General features: G+C 41.0%; 1 protein-coding gene across 1 annotated transcript in view; it reads left to right on the forward strand.

Annotated features, from left to right (window-relative positions):
* The window catches only part of CACNA2D3 (calcium voltage-gated channel auxiliary subunit alpha2delta 3), an 876,446-nt gene that overhangs the window by 400,411 nt on the left and 451,348 nt on the right, over positions 1-24,687 (forward strand). Inside the window, exons 7-9 of the mRNA XM_025885299.2 lie at positions 2,014-2,074; positions 2,163-2,313; positions 12,623-12,697. Of these exons, the coding sequence (XP_025741084.1) occupies positions 2,014-2,074; positions 2,163-2,313; positions 12,623-12,697 (287 nt within the window). The remainder of the gene's footprint in view (positions 1-2,013; positions 2,075-2,162; positions 2,314-12,622; positions 12,698-24,687) is intronic.

A 24,687-nucleotide genomic window follows, 5' to 3' on the forward strand; every position in this document is an offset into this window, starting at 1 on the left:
TAAGTGTCTTTAATCCCTCCCCCGCCCCCCCCCCAGGCCCTAGCCTAAAAGCTGGGACTATAAAAAAGGAATTGCACCTTTTCTTGTCCCGGTGGGGCACACACGGATGGGGCTGTGATGGGGAGGAAAAGATGGAAGAGTGGGGAGGGGCAGAGCAGGATCGGGCACAGTCCTGGTCTAAGAACACTCACCACAATTCAGTTCAAGAAACAAACATCTGCTGAAGGTCTACTCCCGTGGGTCAACTCATTTAAAAAAAAAAAAATCTCTTTATTTGGGTTCAAACCAATGCTTTTGATATTGGAACATTACTTAGCTTCACCATGGATATGATTTCACTATGTGTTAAGACCATGCTACCCTAACTGTACTTGGCTTTATACAAAGCAGTGTATTTCTTATTTTTAAATAAACTGCGTTCTTAGACTGTTGAATCACAGATCTGTACTTCTGAAACAAATAACGCAACATATTTTAAGAAAAAAGAAAAAGAAGAAGATAACAGGAGAGGAAGAAAAGGGGAGTATGTCAGAGGGGGAGACGAACCATGAGAGACGATGGACTCTGAAAAACAAACTGAGGGTTCTAGAGGGGAGGGGGGAGGGGGATGGGTTATCCTGGTGATGGGTATTAAGGAGGGCACGTTCTGCGTGGAGCACTGGGTGTTATGCACAAACAATGAATCATGGAACACTGCACCAAAAACTAATGATGTAATGTATGGTGACTAACATAACAATAAAAAAATTAAAAAAAAAAGAAAAAAAAATAAATAAACTGCGTTCTTGTCCCTTAGTGTACAATAGCATGTCAAATTTATTTTGTCTTCGTTGCCTAATGACCTTCGATTATCATATTTCTGGTTTCTGATTTGGTACCAGAAACTCTTTAAATTGGCCCATTTGTAGGTGGGACATATAGGTACAAGGAGAACATAATAAAATGATTTTTTGGGTAGCAAATTGCCATCTCATGGTTTTCTGAGTACTAATTTGGGGGTGTTACCTCAAGCACATACTATTATTATTTCGGCAGGGTCCTGAAACCTGGCCATCAGTAATTGGACAGGAGACTCCCAGTGCTGCCATCTGAGTCAGGATTTCCTTCTGTGAAAATCATTTTTCTGTTTTTATTTTCTTCACTCTAAAGTCTGTATTTTAAATCCTCCATCCCTGAGCAGCACTGATGGTTGAAAACAATGATTCACTATCTTATTTTCAGGCAGCAACCACTTTTCTTTTTAAATGAAATTTTATTCTTAACAACCAAGTTATAAATAGAGAATGTCAACCTTGGACGTATCCCGACCAGTCTGCAAACCACAAGACGAAGGATATGGGATCCCATCTTACACATGGGGAGAACTCCCCAGGCTTCAAAGCCTGAAATTCAAACTTTGTAACACAGCATAATTATGGCCTTTTTTTAAATTTCCATCTCGGTGTGGAAAGCCAGGCCAGTATTCCTGATTATAAATACAGAAGTGAGGGGGGGAAAAAACAAACAAACCCCCCCCCAAAAAAAACAAAGAAAAAAAAAAGAAGTGAGGGGAAAACAGACCTGCATGTATTCTGGGATGGAAATGTATCAAGGCTTTCTACCCACTGTGCTACACACATTGCTTTGCCCAGACCTGGTTACACGGCCTGACTCTGCCCAGAAGTCTGTGAATGATGCTACCAGGTCCAACAACTTGCTGGACAGTGAGAAATGACCACTGGCCACGGGAAGGGGCTGGAGTCACATCCTTTGTTGACAGATAACATGTTACTGAGCATGTCCCCACTCTCCAGCAGGCCTTGAGCAACTGAGCTAAGGCCTTGTTTGCTATAGTGTTACAGCTCAAAAGCACCTTCCCAGAGGTGGCGATGGAGCATGTGATGAGCTCCAGGGCTGGTCGTTGCATGTGATTTTTCACCCTGTCTGTTCAATCAGCAAAGCAGAGCAGCCTTGAAATGCTATGAATAAATATTTGAAGTTTCTGGGTTTCTCATAACTCTATTTTTCTTCTAGGGATTAAATGGGAACCAGATGAGAATGGAGTCATTGCCTTTGACTGCAGGAACCGAAAATGGTAGGAAATGGTCAAACCTCTTAGTTCCGTTTTAAAAAGAGAGAACTCGCGAAGAGGTTCATTTTTACTTAATTTTCCCCTGACCTAGGTACATCCAGGCAGCGACTTCTCCGAAAGACGTGGTCATTTTAGTGGATGTCAGTGGCAGCATGAAAGGACTGCGTCTCACTATTGCAAAGCAAACCGTCTCATCTATTCTGGATACGCTGGGGGATGATGACTTTTTCAACATAATTGCTGTGAGTGCATCTGTTTTGTGCTTTCTCTGCACTTTGGGTTCATCTGCTCTTTTAGCAGCAACTGGTTCACATTCTCCTTGCTTTTGTACACACATCCCACCCCAGATGAGGACCAGTGAGTCCCATGGGGGTTCACGGAATCAGGATGTTGGAAAGGCTTTCAGAGTCTGGGAAAGCAGTGAAGCATATTTCCTCTCTGTACCGCGCACTCAGGCGCTGCCACCTGGCAGAGTAGCACCAGATTTGGTTTTCCTGGGAGCCAACCCTTTTGGAACCTTGGGGAATTAGACCTTGCAAGATGTTCCTTAAACGGCTAGTGGAAATTAACTTTAAGCTAGATTAGTCTGATGACAATGATAGTAATAATCATGATGCTAAAACAACTAAACTGTGGAGAGCTGTCTAAGGCTCACAGAACACTTGATCTTAGCTTTGGAAACCAAAGTGGCATTTATTAAGTGCCTACTGAATGCCATTTGCTTACTCTTTGTATTTGCATTTCTTTGTTCCTCACAGCGGCTCTAGGAGGTGGAAGGTGGTTTTTGCATTTTCTCAGGTGGTGCTGCTGGGCTTGAGAGGGTCAGTGACTTGCCTGAGGTCCAAAAGCAGGGACATGGGAGACCCAAGACCCCAGTAGGGCAGTAACATGCTTCCTGGAAAGGAACACCAATTCTGGTTTCCATGACCAGTTCTTTTTCCTCTTCTCCCCAATTCTGTGGTGTGATGTCCCTCCTACTCTCCCTAAAGATTAGAGCCACAACGAGCCCACTTCTTTTCCCTGAGTAATTAACCACATGCTCCTGCCCAGTGGTCAACTGTGCTTTGCCGCATCACCTCTACCTAGGACGCCAAGTGGCTACAGCAGGCAGCTGGGGCAGCGTGCAAGGGCGATGGAGCTGGGGCTTTGGGGTCGGGACCTAGTTTTGAACCCTAGTTCTGCCACATGTAGCTAGCTGCACATCTTGGGGCAAACCACATCAGTCTGAGCCATCAGCCCACCAACGGAAGCTTGAGTAATCGAATCACCCACAGAGTTGCTGCCAGAATTACCTGAGCCCGGGCACAGGAGGCCCGCACCGAGGGCAGGATGTGAAGGAAGGGGTGTTATTTGAAGAGCAGCGCAGACGGGCTCCAAGCGTGTTGGTCCATGTGGCTACCCCAGGCTCCCGAGCAGAGTACATCATCACAATACTTGGGATTTATATTGCATTGGGATTGCTTGAATAAGTGTCCTGCCTGCGTGCTTCTGAGGAAACTGAGCAAGAGGGCACAGCTGCAGAGCACCCGTGATTTATAGCTTCCAATTTAAAAAAGCCCTAAAGAAGAAAAGGAAGAGAAAGAGAACAAGAAATTCCGTGGGAGTAGGGGTTAGTTTATTTATTGTTTATTCACTAGACCCAGTGCCTGGGACAGTGCCTGGGAAAGAGTAAGAGTTTAAATATGTGTTGAAAGAAGAATCCCTACAGCCATCTTGCCCACTCCTCCTAAGTGTCCGATGTGGATGATCTTGTTGGGGTCTCACCCCAGCTCTGTGCCATGTGGCGTGGAGACAGAGGCCCCACAAGGTAGAAGCCACCAGCTTGAGGTCACATAGCCAGAAAAAGTGGCCCGGGAAGAACTCAGAAACTGTCTGGCTTTACTTCCTTCTGCTTCATGAGCAGAAGTGAAGAGACAAGTTGAGCTGCTCCATTGTCTTGCCCAGAAACTGGATGGCCCCAGGGCAGGGTTCTTTCAGGGATACTTTGAGACAGAACTTAGGGTTTCTAAATCAAGCAAAGTTACTCTAGTTACCAGTCTCCTCGTGAATATGCAAATGTAGCTTGATCCCCCACACATCCCGAAGCATTCACAGATAAGAAGCCGCTAATTTGGGACTATCTTTCTTATTAATCTTTAATTACTCATTACAGAAGTATCAGAAATTAGCATAATAAGAAGTGCTAACTAATTACATCGTGGATCCTTTTTCGGTCAGGATTTATTGTTCTGTTAACAAAACCAATCGATTGAAATAATCTCTGTAAATTCATTAAGATATACAAACAGTGTCAACTCAATAATGAAGACAGAGCGATTAAGATAATTAAAAGTAGACATGCTAGTTATTTTAGAATAGTTAAGGGGAAAAATATTTTTTTTACCCCAAATTGTGCCCTTATATAAAGAGACCCATTAGAGGTCCCATTAACCCTCACTGTACATCTGCTTGTTAGTTTTCAACATAAATGATCAGCTTTGAGACTATTTACATAATTATTTTGATGAATAGAAAGATAACTCTGAACTTTTTTTATTTGAAGCCTCTATAGTAAAATCATGAACTGTGTCCCCCTAATGGGTAAGAGAATGGATCAAATTTGTTCATGAATTTATACTGAAAGCCTGAGGTGATAAAAGGAACCACTAATTAACAGTAACTTTTACACATTGATTGTTTTATTATAAGCAACGTATGTGAAAATTTTAAACAATTCCGAAAAGTTCCTATTTCTTTGCTGTTTGCCACATATTATTCCAAGTTTTTCCATGTATATGAACATACATAATTTTTGCACAGCAATAGAATCCTGTTTTCCACAATATTCAGCAACTTTCTTCTATACTCATATCGGCAAGCAAGTATATTTGAAGAGCAGAGCATTTCATCTCCTCTAGCTGATGTTAATTATTTAACCAGTCCTCCTTTGCTGGGCATCATGCTGTTATGGGTCTCTTTTCCACTCGAGAGTGCTGCAGAGAATGGACTTGGGCATGTATTTTTGCAGGGTTGGGTATGCTTCTATTGAATAGTATCTAGAAGTGAAATTGCTGCCCCAAAGGGTAGGCACATATGTAGGTATTATGAGAATGTCCATCAAGTAGGATGTTATAACATTTACACACTTAGAATGCGTACAGGCATACCTTGGAGATATGGCAGCTTTGGGACCAGACCACCGAAATTTAGCAGGTATTGCGATAAAGTAAGACAAATGAAGTTTTTGGTTTACCAGTTCATATAAAAGTTACGTTTACGCTATACTATAGTCAGTAAGTGTGCAATAGCATTTTGCCTAAAAGACAATGTATGTACCTTAATTTTAAAATACTTTATTGCTAAAAAATGCTAATCATCATCTGAGCTTTTAAGTGATGATCCCAGAGCACCATAACAAATATAATAATGAAAAAGGTTGAAATATGTGAGAATTACCAAAATGTGACAGAGAGACACAAAGTTAGCAAACGCAGTTGAAAAAATGGTGCCGATAGACTTGCTCTGCAGACAATTGCCAGAAACCTTTAAGAAGTAACCTTGTAAAAAAATAAAGAAACAGTATCTGTGAACACAATAAAACAAGGTATGCCTGTATTAGCTCCATCTGCTGTAACAAAATAACAAACTGGGTGGCTGACATACAGAAAATTATTTTCTTAGTCGCAGAGGCTGGAAATTCCAAGCTCAAGGTCCAGTAGGGTTTGGTTTCTGTGAGGATGTGTGCTCATGGAGAGAGAAAGAGAGGGGGAGCAAGCTCTGTCATGTCTTCCCTTATGTGTGCGCTAATCCCATCATGAGGCCGGACCATCATGACCTCACCTAGCCCTAATCACCTCCCAAAGGCCCCAATCTCCAAATACCACCACACTATGGGATAAGGCTTCAACATGCAGTTGGGGGGGGCGGAGGTAGACACATTCAGTCCATTACACCAACACTTTGAGGGTTCTAAATAGTGGATTGATAATTGGTGGATCTCCCCGTGAATTCCCTGGAACTGTCCCTCTCAACGCTAAGTATGTTTCACCAATGATGCCTTGCCACATCATGGTCAGGGTTTTTTTTTTCTCCATTACCTTATATTTCTACACTGGCAACATTGTTCTACTTAGTAATATGGTGTATGTAAGTTTTTCTGTCTGTTTAAAATGGTTACTTGCCTCCGTCTAGAGGGAGACCCCACTGCAGGCTCTTGTAAGTCCAGGGGGATGGGAGGTCTGAAGCTCCGTCCAGAATGCCCTGCAAATCTGTTTGAGTGCATTGTTCTTGTCGGCTGGATTCCATTTACGGGAGAGGACATTATCATTTCACCCTTCATTACACTGTCAGTTTTCTCCTGCTGGCTGGGTAGATGTGTGAGGAGACATTTCAGAGTTTTAGGGAGAAAGTAAAGAATACATTCTTGTTTTACCATGGCGGAAGCCCTTGTTTGTTGTTTGTTTATACAAGTCTACTTCATCATTGCCGCTTAGTTTTCAGGGCCCTAATAGGGAGGGGAGGAGAGGGGGGTAAATAGTGGAAAAGCCTTTCCTTGGCCATTTCAGTCATTTTTGCATGTTTGCCTGTTTGTATGAAGCTCACTGGCTAAATGCATCTTATATATTATACTGAAAAGCTTCCAATTCAGGTCTTTTGGAGAATAAACATGAAATGATAATGTTAAAAACTGTTTTAGCTTTCATGGGCAGGGTATTGCAAAATCTAAGACTGATGAACTAAATGATCGAATTATAGAAGAATAGAAGAAATATGAGAGTGATTTTGTGCAGCCGAAGTTAAAATTTAAGGTCAAACCACTGGTGCATGAAGAGAGATGTCACTGACAAGAGAAAAGGCATATTTTTCTGATTTGCTTTGAAGTCTAACTACAAGCCATGCATTAAATTAACAATATTATCATAAAAATGAGGGTGCTAATTCTGTCCGATACTGAAATTTGAAAAATGATTTTACAGAAGCCTAAGCCATGCATTAAATGAACACAGTATTAACTGGACTGATATTATTAAATCAATTTAAATGCCTCCTGCAGCCTGTGTTTGTGCTGAGCTGAATAGAGAAGAGCATCATTTGTTAGTTCAACCCAGAACTTTCTGGTGCCCTGGTTTCAATTTGCAGGATTTTCTTTAGAACTGTTTCTCCAGTGCTTTGTCTGCTATGGATTTGCTTTTTAAAGTAATCGATTCCGTATTAAAAGTATGAGGATGGTATTTTCTTGCAGTGCTCATTTGTTCTGTACTACTAATTACGTCCAGTCGTGTTTCAAATTACACAAGAAGCTTTTGTAATGTAGAAGATCCCTGGGATGCCTCTGTTGGTGAAAATATTGTGGGTTCATCTGCTTCGTTACATAAGCCCTCCACATTTTCATTCTAAAGGTTGTTTAATCAAAAGCGCACTGATAAAACCATATAAATATTTAATGGAGTTCTAGTAATTCTACATCACTTTCTTGCATTGCATGAGTGTGCCAGCATTTTAATTCTATTTTTGTGTGTGGGTGTGTGTGTGGAACTTAGGATTCCCTAAAACATACCCACTTACTTCATTTACTTTCTGTTTATCTGTTTTTTTGAAAGGGGTGGAGATTCTTTTGTTTTGTTTTTTCCTCTGTGTCAATTTTTTTTTTGTCTAGGCTTTGTTTCTCTTCTTTTCCCTCTATAATCTTCTCTATGACTTTGCTTTTCATTTCTTTGTTCTGATTATTCATTTAACAAATTCTCTTCAGTGCTAAGAATTAAGTATTGTACTAGGGCTGCCTCTGTAAATAAGGAAGACAGGTTGTCCCCCACTGTGGACCTGGAGGTTCTGTGTGTGTGAGTATTGGGTGTGGGGATAAGCGGGAAGCAGGTGCTCACAGCAGAGTGGGGGCGTTACAGTCTTTGAGGGGGCAGGGAGGGCAAGTAACCAGCTGGCGACTCAGTGATGGCTTCTCAAAAGAAGTGATGACTCAGGGGGTGGAATCTACAGGAGGAAGGTGCTCTTTGCAGGTGGTGGTCACTTCTCCCCCACCCCCAGGAAGTACAGGCCTGGTGGGGATTGACTGAAAGGAGTTCATTGTCTGGACTTATTGGAGTTGGGGGTGAATGTGGGAGGTGCAGTGGGCGGGGAGGTGGTTGATGATAAAAAGAATGGGGCTGGATTGAGAGAGTCAGGCCAGACCCAGCAAGTCTGGTCAGCCACATAGAACAACTGAGACTTCATCTAGAGGCAGTGGAGGACATGAGGGTCAGCTGTAGGGTGACGTGTGGGGATGCCCCCCCTAAAGTTTCTCCTTCTTAGTTAGGTCTCCCCTCATCTTCTTTTTTAGGCAACTAATGGTCTTCTGACCTGAAAGCTCCATTGCTTTCATCCTCAAGTCCAGCTTTCAACATGAAGGAGGGTTGAGTTCTCACTATCATCCAGAGCCCAGAGTCAGCTGATTTTCACTCTTGGGCTCTAGGCTTCGATTTACATGAGCCAGCATGTGACACAATTCTACACCAATGCCAAAGCCTGTGTGAGCCTTGGTGGGCGAGCCCAACCCATTTATTCTTTGTGTTTGGATCTTTCTCCAACATGTTCTGGCCATTCATTTAATGAAACTTAAAGCTTGGATTTCGTATTTTAGGTCATCATTAAAATTCCCATTGAGGATTTTGCTGAGTCCTTAAAATGGTAGATGTAGGGGAATGGTTACAAGGATTTCACAGAAGGAAGGAAAAGGCAGATGGCGATGTGTCCTTGCTGTCAGAGTGCAGAGTTGTGTGGTTGGCATGGGAGAAAGGGAAGGACAGTTCCTGAGAGAAGAGAGGGGTGAGATGTAGTCTAACCCCTGAAGAAGGTCATGGGTTTACCCCAAGCCTTTTTTGTTTTTCAGATGGACCATGGCAGCATCCTAGATGAGCACTTTTTATCATGAAAAGGAAAAACAGCCATTATCTTTAGATTTAATGAGCATATTCTTTTACAGATAAAAGTAAGAAAAAGTGGGATTAGTCCCTCTCTAAGATTCATTCCTGGTAGTGAAAGGCAGCAAACTCAGATGGCGGAACAAAAGTCCATCTGGCCAACGATGATGGTGTGCACTGCATCCTGTTCTTTAGATGACTGATATCTGCTTGTTTAAGTAGGGATGAAGGAGAGCTGTTTATCGGGCCACTGTATCTTAGGGCTAGAGGTGACCAGATCTTCAGTTGTGAATTGATATGGTCATCCCACATTATTGTTTCACAAAGTAGAAATCTAGGGAACATCCGTTAAAATGTAGAAACTGGAAGGTTTCCAAACGGAGAGCTACTGGGAGCTTGGAAACAGTTTCACATGCAGGGTGCCCTTGGTGTTCCCCTAGGGAGGAGCACCAGGCAGCGTGGTGAGCATGCACAACCAATGGGCCTCCTTGGCACAGCTGCCTGGTGTGTACCATTCGCTCACATGGATGGCTGAGCCCAACTCCCCTCGGTGATACAGACCAGATTGCTCAGCATAGCTTTATCCTGATGCAGTCAAGGGAAATTAGTCAACTGCAAGCTTGGATGATGCCACTAACAAGCTGGCGGGGGTTCAGAAGAGCAGATTCCTCCACTGTGGCCACGGCTCACACAGTGATGGGGAGCATGGTTTTGATTACTGCACATGTTCCTCCCTGATGAGGGCAAGAACATCTTGGTCTTCTTTACTTTCTAGCCCCTTCGGCAGCCCCCCACGTGTGCAGGCCTTCACACTAGCAAAACAATTTCAAGTCTGTTGCCTCATTGGATCCTCACAGGAGCCCCTGGAGGATAAATGGAAGATGAATTAGCACCTTCTTATGCATAAGAATGCAGGACCTGAGGTTCAGTGATGTTCCCAAGGCCACACAGGGAGTATATGGCAGACGCAGAACGTGGACCCAAGTGTCCTGACTCTCACCTCAGACTACACAACCTGATAGGAATCAATATTGGTAATGTGTATTAGGCAGAATGTAGATAAAGCTCAAAATTTTCCTGGCAAATGGAATCAGGAACTTTGGGAGACAAAGGTACAGAACGACTGAATAAAGCCTGCTTCAGCATATAGGCATCTCATGATCTCATGGATGTGGAGCAGGACAGCTGCATGTTTGGTACGATGTTTCAGCAGTGTCATCAAAGTCCCACACTGGCTCCATCTTCCTGCGCTTTGCTCTCCATCCTTAATCTTGTCACCTTATGGTTGCAAAATGGCTGCTGCAACTGTGCAGTGCATCCCAAGTGGGAAGGAAGGCAGTGGGTAGAGAAGAGTTTTCCTTTAATGGCAAGAAAAAAAAATTCACTGAAAATGTCCAGAAAATCACTCCTTATGCTTTGTTGGCTGGGGATGGGTCACGTGACCACCTCTAGCTTCAAGACAGGGCAGGAAGGCATGCAGCCAGCCCAGGAGGATGGGATGGCTGTGATTGGCTAAGACTGCTTATGCTTCTGGCTTTAGGAATGGGCACCTTGTCTCCCTTGACCAACTCAGTCAGCAAGGGAGGTGGAGGAGAGGGGGATGGCTGCTTTTTCCAGCAACTTCCAGCGTCAGTCCAATATGGACTGAGAATGTTGGAGGAGCTCTTCTTCAGGTTGGACTGTGAATTGCTTCCTGCATCCTCAGATGGTGTTCCATTTGTTGACTGAAAGTCATGCTCTCATTTGTCAATAGCTGATTTCAGAATCACATAAACGTGTTTTTCCTCTGTGCCACTTCAGAGGAGAGCTAAGCTCTATGACCGTTGAGCTGTAATTTTTTTTCAAATGCTCTGCATGACTAAGAACAAAGATTAAAGAGGGAGCAAAAGTCTGACTGATGAGAAGCACAGAGGCTTTGGGGGCCAGAGAGGAGAAATTGGGGGCTTTGAGAGCCTGAGGTGATTGGCTGTGAGGTCAGACTGCCTGGGTTTGAATCTGGACTCCACCCCTTGTGGACTCCCTGGTGACTTTGGGCAAGTTGATCATCCTTGCTCTGCCTTGGTTTCCTCATCTGTAAAGGGGGCATGGTTGGAAGGGCTTACCACATGAGGTTGAGGTATGCCGTGAATGAAGTCTAGCCTGTGCCTAGATGAAGTGAGTGCTCAGTAACAGTGAGTTGTTGATGTCATTATCACTGCTCCTGCCTGCTTAGCAAGCACTTCGGCACTGAAACAGGATGTGTCACTGTTGGAGCAGCTGCGTGTCTGGCCCTTTTCAGTCTGTCCCTGCAGTGTGCCCAGAGCAGTGGGCCCATGCTCATCCCTTTAGTCACTCACTTCCCTGTGCACAGCCTTCCATGGTCCTCACTGTGCACACACTTAAAGTCTGAACTCCTTAGCCAGGCTTTGCTTGAGAGCTGGACCTGTGAGAGATGGTCCTGGTTCCTTTCCTCTGGAGCTCTGGGCTGGGCTTTTGGTAGCTGGAATGGAAATGTGATGACATTCATTGAACACATTGTTTTGGGGCACCGACTGTGGGCCCAGCCCTGTGCTTGTCACAGGGAGCACACTGAGGAAGCAGATATGGACCCTGACAATGTGGGCCCACCTGTGGGAAGGGACCCAGGCACCAAGCTGTCAGAATTTGGGAGTTCACAGGAAAGGAGCCTCAGCTACACCAGAGGTTGCTTCCCAGAGGAGGCAGGAATGAGCTTACCCAGAGGATGAACAGGAGTCAGCTGGGAGAGGTCAGAGCAAGAGCTCCAGGCAGAGGACCCTGTGTGGGAGGAGAAGATGGGATGTCTCAGAGGACAGGAAGGGAATCAGGGCTGGCTAGTGCTAAGTTTTTTGAGAGGGCTAATGAATGAGTGAAGTTGGAAAGGACAACAGGGCCAAGTGTCCAGAGCCCTGCCACACCCTGGGAAGGATTATCTGCAGAGCAGTGGAAAGTGTGAATGGGTTGGCAGGAGGCGACATGACTTGATTGGTGTTTTAGAAGGGCCCAGCCTAGTCACAGTGCAGAGAATCATGCTTAAGTTTCCACTTCCTTGTTGTGAGCTTTGGACAAAAACAAATGGTCATATTCCGGGTATTCTGGGATAAAAACTAATGGGAAGGCTGACATTGGCCTGTGTGGGAGGTGGTACCACTGCTTGTGAGCAGTGCTCTGACTGGAAATCAGAGAGCCTCCCAGAGTGACGAGGGAACATCAAGGCTTCTCCTTTCCTCCATTCTGTTGTCACTCATGTGTGACCCATGCACAGGTCCTTGCACTCCAGAAAACCAAAGACAGGAGCTGGAGCTATATTCGCCCAAGTCTGGGATGCTCTTTAGATCTCACCTGGATCATGTACTATCTGCTGTGGCCACAGAGCCCCAGTGTTTGGAGCCACCCCTGAAGGATTGTCAGTTAACTGTGTATACCCTTAACACTGCTATATATTGGCACGTGCTCTAGAACTTTCTCTCTCAAACAAGAGAAGAAAACCTAGCACTTAAGCACAATTTTATCTAGGGGCACCAATTGGGAAGGTCACCTATGTGAATGAACTGAGCCTGTAGTTATGTTGCTTTTTTGTTTGTTTGCATGTATCCTTAAATTATCTGGTACCCCTCAAATGATTAATTAAGTGTATCCTCTTGGCTATTTCATCTCTTTGCAGTATAATGAGGAACTTCACTACGTGGAACCTTGCCTGAATGGGACGTTGGTGCAAGCTGACAGGACAAACAAGGAGGTAGGGCCTGCAGCTGGGCAGGTACATCAGAGGTCATGGTGCAGCCTCGTCTCCCTTACAGTGCTTGCTGACAGTAATTCTGTTCTAATTTTTATAAACTCATCATAGTATTGGCCTTTTATTGAGGGCCTTGGAACCCCAGTGTATAGAACATTTATGAAGAGGCACAGATAAAATCATGGCAGTAAAATAATTATGTTGAGTTCGGAAGCTCAATAGTTCCTAAATAATTGCATCGGTTTACTTTTTTCTTATTCTATGCACATCCGGTGTTGTGCTTGATACCTGTGTTGACACCATTGGAAGAATATGGCTTTTGCTGAGATTTCAAAGAAAATTGAAACTACTTGCTAAATCTCTTGTTGCTCTTACTATAATTGATCAAATAATTGTTGGGGTAGCTATTGGGGTAACTTGTCTCCCGGGTTAGAAGGTAAGCTTTATGAGCATAGGGATGATATCTGCTCACTGCTCTATATTCAATGCTCTGAGCATTGCCTGCTGCAAAAATATTGTGGAACAAAAGGAAGATGTGTTAAAGGAGGACCTCAGAGTGGGGTAGAAGTTGTCCTTCTAGTTGGAGCATTCTAGGAAAATTCCCAGAATAGATTTCAATAAAATAAATCCTGATTCTCTTTAGCCATATTTATTCTTTATTTTTATTTTTTTGTAGAGAGAGAGCACACAAGTAGAAGAGGGAAGTGCAGAGGGAGAGGGGGAGAGCATCTTAAGCAGGTGCCACGCTCAGTGCAGAGCCTGATGTGGGGCTTGATGTTGCGACCCTGAGATCGTGACCTGAGCCAAAATCAAGACTGAGCCACACAGGCGCCCCTCCCCTTAGCCATCTTTAAATTTGTCAGTACAAAGCACTGCAGCTACCACCATACCACCCCCTACAGGGCCAGGTAACAATCTAGGTTGAAGGTGTGTCTGTGGCTGCAATAATATCACACCTCCTGGGACACAGAGCTGCCATTACTCATATTGTTTTGTTATATCTGCCGTGCAGTGCTGCTCCTCCCCTGGAGAGCAGACTCCCATGAGGTTGGCTGAGGGCAGTGGCAAGGCAGGTTTCTGTGAGGCACTGCCTGTTCTGGGGAGACCCCCTGGCTCAAAGGGGCAGGGAGTGGCATTGGTACTATCTTAGGTACAGATGGTAGAAGCATTTGGATGGGCATCTCTGAGGGAGTGAACAACACAGGATTAGGAAAAATTTATTCCAGCTAGAATACACAGTGAGAAGGAAAAATTATATCAGAGTTAATATGCACACTTCAATTTGAGGGAGAAGAAACACCATAATAAGCTTTATGTTTGGAGGGAGAAAGAAGTACATTGTAGTCCAAAGAACAAGTGTATCTAGAAAATGTTTGTTCATGGTCATTTTGTAGAGTAAGGTAGGAAAGAATGACTTAGATCTCAATTTATCTTTTTAAATAATTTTAAATTATTTAAAACTTATTGCCAGATTTTCCTAGGAACCTTCCCCTTGTTTGACCATTGCCTGGATCTGGATTCCACCCCCTTCCCAATAGCGTAGCATTGAAATGTTCTCCAGAGCCTCAGATAGGTGTCCAGTGATGGTGCCTGCAACATTAAATAGAAAAGATGCTTAAAATGATCAAGACCTCCCTTCAGGCTGCTTCCCAAATAAACAAGGAGCAGTGTGATATTTGGATATCTGAGGTCTTACGAAGGAGAAAATTGTTAGAGAAAGTGGGATGAGCATTTATTTAAAATTGTCTTTGAAATTGTATGGATATTGAAGACTGGAGTGGTTTTGAATGTAAAAATTTATCTGGACATCTGATTCTGCCAATGGGGAGTAGCCACATTCCAATCAGATTCTCCTCCTTACAACTAAAACACCCTGGATGTAAACGAACACACAAGTATAGGAAGACTCTGCAAGGTGAGGTGCCTTAACCTAAAGACACGGAGCTGAGATCCCTGGGTCTCCTTGTTGATTCCCACCATATGTCTGAATGGAGCATTCCAGAAGCCTCCTTCCTGTACCTACAATAGGCAGAGACCAAAAACAATAATTAAAAAAAAAAAATCTAAGAAAAGTCTGACCCTTCTAGCCAAACAGCCAGGAAAGGGATAGCCTCACAACAGAAAACCTTTGTGATAATACCTTTCCTACTCCAGACAAACACCAGTGGAACAATAGACTAACCCTCCACAGTTTCAGCAGGGCTGAATGAGAAATTGACCTTCCATCCCACCCACACCCACTTGGCCCTTATACTACACCTCAGCACAGAGACCTATGGCTAAGAAAAAGATTATATACGATCCGGAGTCTCACAAATGCCCGGAAAACAAAAGAAAACCCCTTGTCATCCCCCAAACCAGGAAAATCACAACACGAATGAGAAAAGACAACAGAAGCCAATATTGACATGAATCAGATGTTGAAATTATAAAATTGCTTCAACAAGCAATTAGGAATTCTCTTGAAACAAATGAAAAAAAAATAGAAAATCTCAGCAAAGAAATAGAAGTTATTAAACAGAGCCAAATGGAAATTATAGAACTGGAAAATACAGTCACCAAAATAGAAACTCACTGGACCAGCTCAATAGTAGAGTGGAGATGACAGAAGATAAAATCAGTAAACGCCAGGACAGATCAATAGAAATTACCCAATTTGAACAGCAGAGAGAAAATAGACTGGAAGAAAATGAACAGGGTCTCAGGGACATGTGGGGCGATAACAGAAGAGCTAACATTCATATCACAAGAGTCCCAGGAGAGGAGTGGGAGAGCAGGACTAGATATATATTTAGAAACATATGGGCTGATAACTTCCTAAAATTAGTGAAAGGCATAAACATACATATTCAAGAGGCTGAGCAGATTCCAAATAGGACAAACCCGAGTCACTCCATGGCAGGGCATATCATAAACATAATTAGACAAGGGGAAAAATAACTTGATAGCAACAGAGAAAAAGGGCACATCGCTTAGATTGCCAATTTGAATGACAGCAGACTTCTCATATGAAATCATGGTGGCCAGAGGAAGTGGCAGAGTATTTTTTAAGTATTGAAAGAAAACAACTGTCAATCCAGTATTCTAAATTCAGTGAAAATGTCCTTAATGAATGAAGGGGTTATAGAGACATTCAGATGAGGGAAAACTACGCAAATTTTTTACCAGCAAATCTACTTGTAAAAAATGGCTAGAGAAGTTCTTTAAATAAAAAGGAAAAAAAACAAAAACAGAAAAAGGCTTGAAACTTCAAAAAGGAAAGAATATCAGAATGGGTAAAAATAGGAGTAGTATAATAGAGTATCCTAATTATCAGATTATTAAGTCACATTGGATAGTTGAAGCAAAAATTATAGCATTGTCTGATGTAGAGCCCACTGTTGCTGAAGAAACAAGCCAATTATATTTTAAAAGTACGGAAGGTAAAAGGACCTAATTAGAAATAAGATTTCCACATCTTGCTGGAAGTGGTAAATGCTGATACCAGTAGACTATGATAAATTCCATACTTACAGTATGGTACCCAGAGCAACCATTAAGAAAACAATGAAAAGATGTATACAGGTATCCCCCACTTTTTTGAACGTTCACTTTACACCACTTTGTTTTTACAAAAGACTGACATTAGCACCTGTTTTTGCTAACTGAAAGATCGCTGAACAGGATTTTTGCTTTTATGAAAAAAGGCAAAAAGCAAACATAGCATCCAGCATTTGTTTTGCAGTGAGCTGTTATTGAGATGGGGCACACCCTGAGCAGTGATAGCAGCCTTGCCAACTCCTTCCCCAGGAACCACACTCCGCAACATAACATGAAGCCTCCATAGCTTTGAACTGTGTCTGTGAGCATCTGTGCTTTATCTCCATTTATTTTCTGCGTCACTTAGCAAGATGTGTCCTAAGGTATCGGAAAATCCTAGGAGGGATTATTTTTGGGTCTGGGAATGCACAAACATTTTTCCATATAAATTACTGGTAATTGCTTCTTTGCTTTATACCATTTCAGTTTTTGATAAGTTTCATAGGAATGTTCTACTTTCAGATAGCGGGGGGAATGTATTTAACAAGTAATTCATAAGAATGTAAGAAATAAGACACAGAGGAAATGAACAGGAAAAAAAGATAAATTGGCAGACTTAAGCCCTAACATGTCACTAATTATCTTAAATGTAAATGGTCTGAGCAGAGTAATTAAAAGACAGAGATTGGCAAGTGGATTAAAAAAAAAGTCTAACCATATGCTGACTACTAGAATTTCACTTGAAATACAATGACACAGTTATATCAAAAGTAAAAGGATGGGAAAAGATATACTATGCAAACATTATTTTTTTTAAAAAATCAGGAGCGGCTATATCAATATCAGATAAAGTCCTCTTTAGAGCAAAGAAAATTACCATTACTAGAGACAAAGAAGGGCAATACATAGGAATAAAAGAATAAATCCACCAGGAAGACATAACAATGCTAAATGTGTTTGGACCAGACTACAGAGCTTCAAAATACATGAGGCAAAAACTAATAGAACTGGAGTAGAAATAGATAAACCTACAATTATAGTTGGGGACTTGTACACTTCACAGTCAGTAACTAATAGACTACTAAAAAGAAAGTCAGCAAGGTTATAGAAGAACTGAACCACATCATCAACTGATAAGATCTAAATAACACTTATAGGACACTCTACCCAATCACAGCAGAATACACATTCTTTTCAAGCACTCATGGAACATTAACCAAAATAAAGAATATTCGGGGTCAAAATACAAACCTTAATAACTTAAACAGAGTTGTGAAATCATACAGAGCATGTTTTCTGTTGATAATGGAATCAAACTAGAAATCAGTAACAGAAAGACAACAGAAAAATCTCCAAACACTTAGAAATTAAGTATACTACTAAATAATGCATGGGCCAAGAGGAAGTCTTGAACGAAATTTTAAAAATATTTTAAAAATATAAAACTGAGAGAAGATGAAAAGACAATATATCAAAATATGTGGGACAAAGCCATCACAGTGTTGAGGTGGAAAGTTATAGCACTAAATGCTTATATTAAAAAGAGGGAAGCCTCAAATTCATGATCTAACTTCCTACCACAAGAAATTAGAAGAAGGAAAGGAAAATAAACCCATAGCAAACAGAAGGAAGGAAATAATAAAGAGCAGAAATCAGTTAAATTGAAGCAGGAAAACCACAAATGGCACCAAAACCTGGTTCTTTCAAAAAATTTATTAATAAAACTAATAAATCTCTAGAAAGACTGACCTAAATAAAAGGAGAGGAATCACAAATCATCAACATCAGGCATGAAACCAAATAATACTACAAAACTGCAGTCATTAAAAGGATAATAGGGGAATATTACAAACAACTTTACACTCATAAATTTGACAACTTAGAAGAAATAAAACAAATCCTTAAAAACTATAAGCTACCAAAATCCAACCAAGATGAAATAGATAAACTGAATAGTCCTATAAATATTAAAGATGTCGAATTCATAATTTAAAAGTTCCAAAAATAAATCTCAAGTCCCAGATGGTTTCACTGGACAATTCTTCTAAACATTTAAAGAAGAATTAATACGAATTTTACAGAATCTTTTTTTATTTATATTTACAGAAAAATATTTACAGAAAAATATTTACAGAAAAATAGAAGAGGAGGGAAATCCCTCCAACTAATTTTATGAGGCTAGTGGTTCCCCGATAAACCATACAAAAATAGTACAGAAGAAGAAACCTATACTTACCTGGCAGGGAAGGCACCATGATGAGAAAAAGAAACCATAACCCTCATGAAGGTCCTCATGAGGAGCCTTACAGCAAGAGTCCTCAACAAAATTTTAGCACATCAAATCTAACAATATATATCTATTTCTACAGAATAATACAACACCACAAAGTAGGATTTATTCCAGATATGCAAGGCTGGCTTGACATTGGTGTCGAATCAATCAATGTAATTCACCATATCAACAGGCTAAAGATGAAAAATCATATGATCATAGCAGTTAACTCAGAAAAAGCATTTGATAAAATCCAACATACATTCATGGTTTAAAAAAAAAAACCTCGGCAAAATAGGAACAGAAGTAACCTCCCTAAATTGGTAAAGACCATCTACAAAAACCTACAGCTAATATCAAACTTAACAGTAAAGATTTGAAAACCTTTCCTCTTACGATTGGAAACATGTAAGCATGTCCACACTCACCACTCTTGTTCAACATAGTGTTGTAAGTTCTAGAGAGTGCAATAAAACTGAGAAAAGAAATAAATAGCATACAGTTCAGAAAAGAAGGAATTAAACTCTCCCTATTTTCAGATGATATGATTTTATGTGTAGAAAATTCCCAAGACTCTACCAAAAAGCAAAACCTGAACTAATTAGTGAGTTAGGCAAAGTCACATCTACAAGATCAATACACAAAAGCCAATCGGTTTTCTCTATAATAACAATAAACCCATGGAAACAGAAATTTAAAAACCATTACCATTTATAATTGCTCCAAAGAAATAAACTTAATAAAACATGTACAGGTTCTATGTGATGAAAATTACAAAATGCTCCTGAAAGAAAGCAAAGGAGGCCTAAATAAATGGAAGGACTTACCATGTTCATGGATGGAAAGACTCAACATAGTCAAGATGTTAATTCTTGTCTAATTGATCTATAAGTTTAATGCAATTCCTATCAATTCCAGGAAGGTTTTTGTAGATATAGACAAGGGTATTCTAAAATTTACATAGGCACAGGACCTAGAATAGTAAAATCACGTGAAAAGGAAGAATAAAAGTAGGAGGAATCAATTTACCCTATTTAAGACCTGTTATATAGTTAAAGTAATCAAGACAGTGTGGTATTGATGGAGGAGTAAGCATATAGATCAGTGGAATAGAAGAAAAGAACACAGAAATATACCCACACAAATATGCCCAACTGATTTTTGACACGGATGCAAAAACAATTCAATGGAGGAAGAATACCCTTTTCAAAAAATGGTGCTGGAGCAATTGAACACCCATAAACAAAAAAACAAACAAACAAAACTTACCTTGACCCAAACCTCCCCACTTAAACAAAATTTACCTCAAATGGGTCAAAGACTTAAATATAAAGTGGACAACTTTGACACTCTTGAAAAAACATAGGAAAAAATCTTTAGAATCTAGGGCTAAACAGAGTTCTTAGGCTTGATAGCAAAAGCACAATCCATAAAAGGGAAATTTGATAAAATAGGTCTCATTAACATCAGGGAAAAAAAACAAACCAAAAACCTTCTGCCATGTGAAAGACCCTGATAAAAGGATGAATAGATATGTGGCTTGCAAATATCTTCTCCCAAGTTATATTTGCAAGCCATATATCTGATAAAGCATGAGTATACAGAGAATATATAAATGACTCAAACTCAACAGCAAAAACAAACAATCCTATTAGAAAATGGTCAAAACACATGAAGAGACATTTTACTGAAGAGGGTAGACAGATGGCAAGTAAGTACATTCAACAGCCTTAGCTAGGGAAATGCAAATGAAAACCCCAATGAGATATTACTACACACCTATCAGAAAGGCTAGGATTAAAAAAAAAAAAAGAAGGAAAGAACACCAAATGTTGGTAAGGACATGGAGAAATTGGGCTGATGGGCATGCAAGACAGTATAGCCATTCTAGAAAACATTTGGTAGTTTCTTATAAAACCATACATGCAATTATTTTGTGTTCCAGCAATCACACCCTTGGCCATTTATCACAGAGAAATGAAAACTTAAGTTCACACAAAAACCTGTGTGCAAATGTTCATAGCAGCTTTGATTCACTGTAGCCCCAGACTGGAAACCACCCAGATATTCTTCAGGAGGTGAAAGGTTAAACAAACTGATATATCCATACCACAGAATGAGTCTTTGAATATTTGGGGAATTACCTTGAGTAAAAAAAAAACAACAAAAAAAACCAATCCCTAAATAATATATACTGCATGATTTCATTCATATACTGTTCTTGAAATGATAAAATTATAGAAATGGAGAGTAGATTAGTGGTGGCCAGGGGTGAGGGGTTATAGAAGGGCAGCCGGAGGGATCCTTGTGGTGGTAGAAGCATTCTGTAACTTGGCTGTATCAGTGTTGATATCCCCGTGCTGTTGTTTTGCAAGATTAATTGGAGAATGCTGGGTAAAGGATATGTGGTGTTTCTGTGTTATTCTGACAACTGCATGTGGATCTATAATTACCTTAAAATGAGAGTTGAATTAAAAATAATCTGAAGTCTATGAGGAAATATTTAAAAGGGACTTTATCAAATCAGTGTGAATCAAATTTAGGTTGTTTAATTATCTTTTATTTTTTTATTATTTTTTTTTTAAATTTTATTTATTTATTTGAGAGAGAGAGAGAGAATGAGAGATAGAGAGTATGAGAGGGAAGAGGGTCAGAGGGAGAAGCAGACCCCCTGCTGAGCAGGGAGTCTGATGTGGGACTCGATCCCGGGACTCCAGGATCATGACCTGAGCCGAAGGCAGTCGCTTAACCAACTGAGCCACCCAGGCGCCCTGTTTAATTATCTTTTAAAAAGTACTGACTATAGTTCAGTTTCTGATAGCAAGAGGTTTCAGTGTTCTTACCTTATAGGCCTTTTTAAAAGATTTTATTTATTTATTGGAGAGAGAGAGAGCAGGGGGAGGAGCAGAGGGAGAGGGACAAGCAGACTCCACGCTGAGTGCCAGGACCACACAGGGCTCTATCTCAGGACGCAGAGATCATGAACCGAGCAGAAACCAAGTGTCAGTTGCTTAACCAACTGAGCCACTCAGGTGCCTCTTATGGGGCTTTTTATTTGGAAAAGATCTCAGAAGACAAAGCAGTTATTTTTCATTAAAACATTGAGACATTTTAAAAACCAAGGTGTGCTCCTTTGGCTATTTTGAACCAAAGTCCACGTTTATCATCAAATTGATGTTAGACCAGTGTACATTTAGGACTCAGTGTCATGTGACAAAGACTAGTGAATTCATATAAAGCAAAATGCATCAGCATGTACGTCAGCTCACCTAACTGCAAAGTCAGGTGGAAAGACTGTATCCATCACACCTTAAACGTGATGTCAGGGGTCATCCCCTTCTCCCGGCTGCCTCCCCTATGTGTCTTCTGCAGACCTCAATGGATTCTGCTAGGGCCAGATGCCCATTCTGGATCCATAACTGCATCTAAAGTGTGTGGAGCAGCCCAGCCAGCAGCCTGGGCCAGGTGTTTGTAACTGTGGCCGGGAGGCAGGCCTGTGTTGGAAGAGCTGCTTGGTATTTCTGAAGGAAAAGACTCTGGGTAACCAGGCCAGTGCCTGTGAGGGAGATGCTCCGTAGAAGCATACATGCATGAAGGAAGGAATAGATGAGCCACCTGGGGGAGGAGTCTGGTTGAAAATCAAATTTTCTTTTTTGTTTGTTTCAGTAGAAGATCCCCAAAACATTAAAAACAAAAGTGGGAAGCTCATTACATTTTTTTATTATGTTAATCACCATACATTACATCATTAGTTTTTGATGTAGTGTTCCATGACTCAGTGTTTGCGTATAACAGCCAGCTCATTACATTTTAATATAACTAGAACACTCCGAATTAGATTGTGGATGAAATGATCAGATTCCAGGGTTGGCTGTCCTCATGAGTTGAGGCGAAATCCTGTGAATGGCAGCGTGGAAATCATTTTCTCATGTTGTCTGTGAAATGGGGAATGGGGGATTGTAACCTTCTGTACAAACCTTTATAGAACTGGCAGAGTGCATAGTGACACTAGCCTTCCCCCTCTGCGCTCAATAATTCTGACTGCGGTATGCCCGATCCTTTGGGAGCCTTCATCCTTCACTCAAAATTATCCATGTGTATCCTGACAAGTTCTCATGACAGCCAAATAACGGAGATCCTTTCGTACCCAGCCCTTTTCATCTCGTGACGGTTTCCCTGGTGGCTGCCGTAATGTTACTTCCAGTTAATGAAAGGGCTTCTGGAAAGTGACAATGGGGATTATTATGCCATGTACCTTTAGTTCAGTGATATCAAACTCTGGTTTTATAATATTCTGGTGACCTCCTGAAAAATAAGAGATAATTTTAAGTAAAACAGTATTTGATAAAATTCATTTAAAAAACTTGAAAACAGGATTGGGGGCATCTCAGTGAGTCGTGAACTAGAAGAAAAGGTTAGGGTAAAAATGCTGGCCTCAGTCACACTAGATTGTCCTGGTTCAAAGATTTCCTGTGATTTCCTTGAAATAGCCTATGACACATCATTCCTGAGCAAGTGATCTCCAGGTTCTAAGTTTTTGTTTTTGTCTTTTCAAGGTATTGTTTACTGTCTGGAGAGAATTTTACTTTGTTGCTTTATGTACCAGATAACTGACATTATTATTTTTTTCTTTAAGGATAAAGGAACCATAACAAATCGGGTGAGCCTGGAGCTCAAATATAGAATTCAAATGAGTAAACTCTCATCCTAATCTACTTCAGACCTTCTGAACCATTCATCAGACCTAAAAATGAACCTCCTGTGGTCTCTCTGGGGGGAGGGAGGAAGGAGAGTGATATGTTTTTTCTCTGGTTTTATAATCGATGTTCTGAAGTCCACTGAATTTCATGACTCTGTTTAAGATTCTTGTGCTAATATTGGTTGCAAAATCAACCAATCTTGGAAACCCATGGAACTCTCATCTTCCTTGGCAGTTTCAATCTTTTCCTGTGGGATCAAGAGACATTGAACCTCTGTGAATTGACAGAAGTACACATCAGAATTTCTGGGTTTTCCACAGTACTGTTTTTTTCTAGCCTGAGTTCGGTTAAAAGAGGCACCCTAGATTCTAAAACTTGCCACCCATGGTGTTATGGGCATCCAGTGTACATACCAATGATATGGAAGTAAGAGGTATGTTATGAACTATGAGCAAAAAGTAGCCCTGTGCACATCACTGAGTGGTGGCTGCCCACACACCGAGAGAACAAACACCAACCCACTTTTATTCAACTCAAAACTAATAAAAGGTAGTAAGAATTGCATTGCTTTTAAAATGTCATGAGTACTTTAAAAATAACTCACATAGACTTATTTCACTTAGCATAATCTCCTCCAGTCCCATCCATGTTGATGTAAAATTTGGGTATTCATCCTTTCTGATGGCTGAGTAATATTCCATTGTATATATGGACCACACCTTCTTTATTTCTTTATCCATTCATCTGTTGAAGGGCATCTTGGCTCTTTCCACAGTTTGGCTATGGCCGACATTGCTGCTATGAACATTGGGGTGCATATGGCCCTTCTTTTCACTACATCTGTGTCTTTGGGGTAAATACCCAGTAGTGCAATCGCTGGGTCATAGGGTAGCTCTATTTTAATTTTTTGAGGAAACTCCACACTGTTTTCCAAAGTGGCTGTACCAACTTGCATTCCCATCAACAGTGTAAGAGGGTTCGGTTCCCCTTTCTCCACAACCTCTCCAACATTCGTTGTTTCTTGCCTTATCAATTTTTGCCATTCTAACTGGTGTAAGGTGGTATCTCAGTGTGGTTCTGATTTGAATTTCCCTGATGGCTAATGATGATGAACATTTTTCATGTGTCTGTTAGCCATTTGTATGTCTTCTTCGGAGAAGTGTCTGTTCATGTCTTCTGCCCATTTTTTGACTTGATTATTTGTTTTTGGGTGTTGAGTTTCAGAAGTTCTTTATAGATCTTGGATACCAGCCCTTTGTCTGTAGTGTCATTTGCAAATATCTTCTCCCATTCTGTGGGTTGCTTCTTTGTTTTGTTGGCTGTTTCTTTTGCTGTGCAGAAACTTTTTATCTTGATGAGGTCCCAAAAGTTCATTTTTGCTTTTGTTTCACTAGCCTTTGGAGATTATGCTAAGTGAAATAAGTCAAGCAGAGAAAGTCAATTATCCTATGATTTCACTTATCTGTGGAACATAAGGAATACCATGGAGGACATTAGGAGAA

Source organism: Callorhinus ursinus, unplaced genomic scaffold (assembly GCF_003265705.2).
Source record: "Callorhinus ursinus isolate GAN/ISIS: 27379988/994484 unplaced genomic scaffold, GSC_fseal_2.0 scaffold15, whole genome shotgun sequence".
NCBI lineage: Eukaryota > Metazoa > Chordata > Mammalia > Carnivora > Otariidae > Callorhinus > Callorhinus ursinus.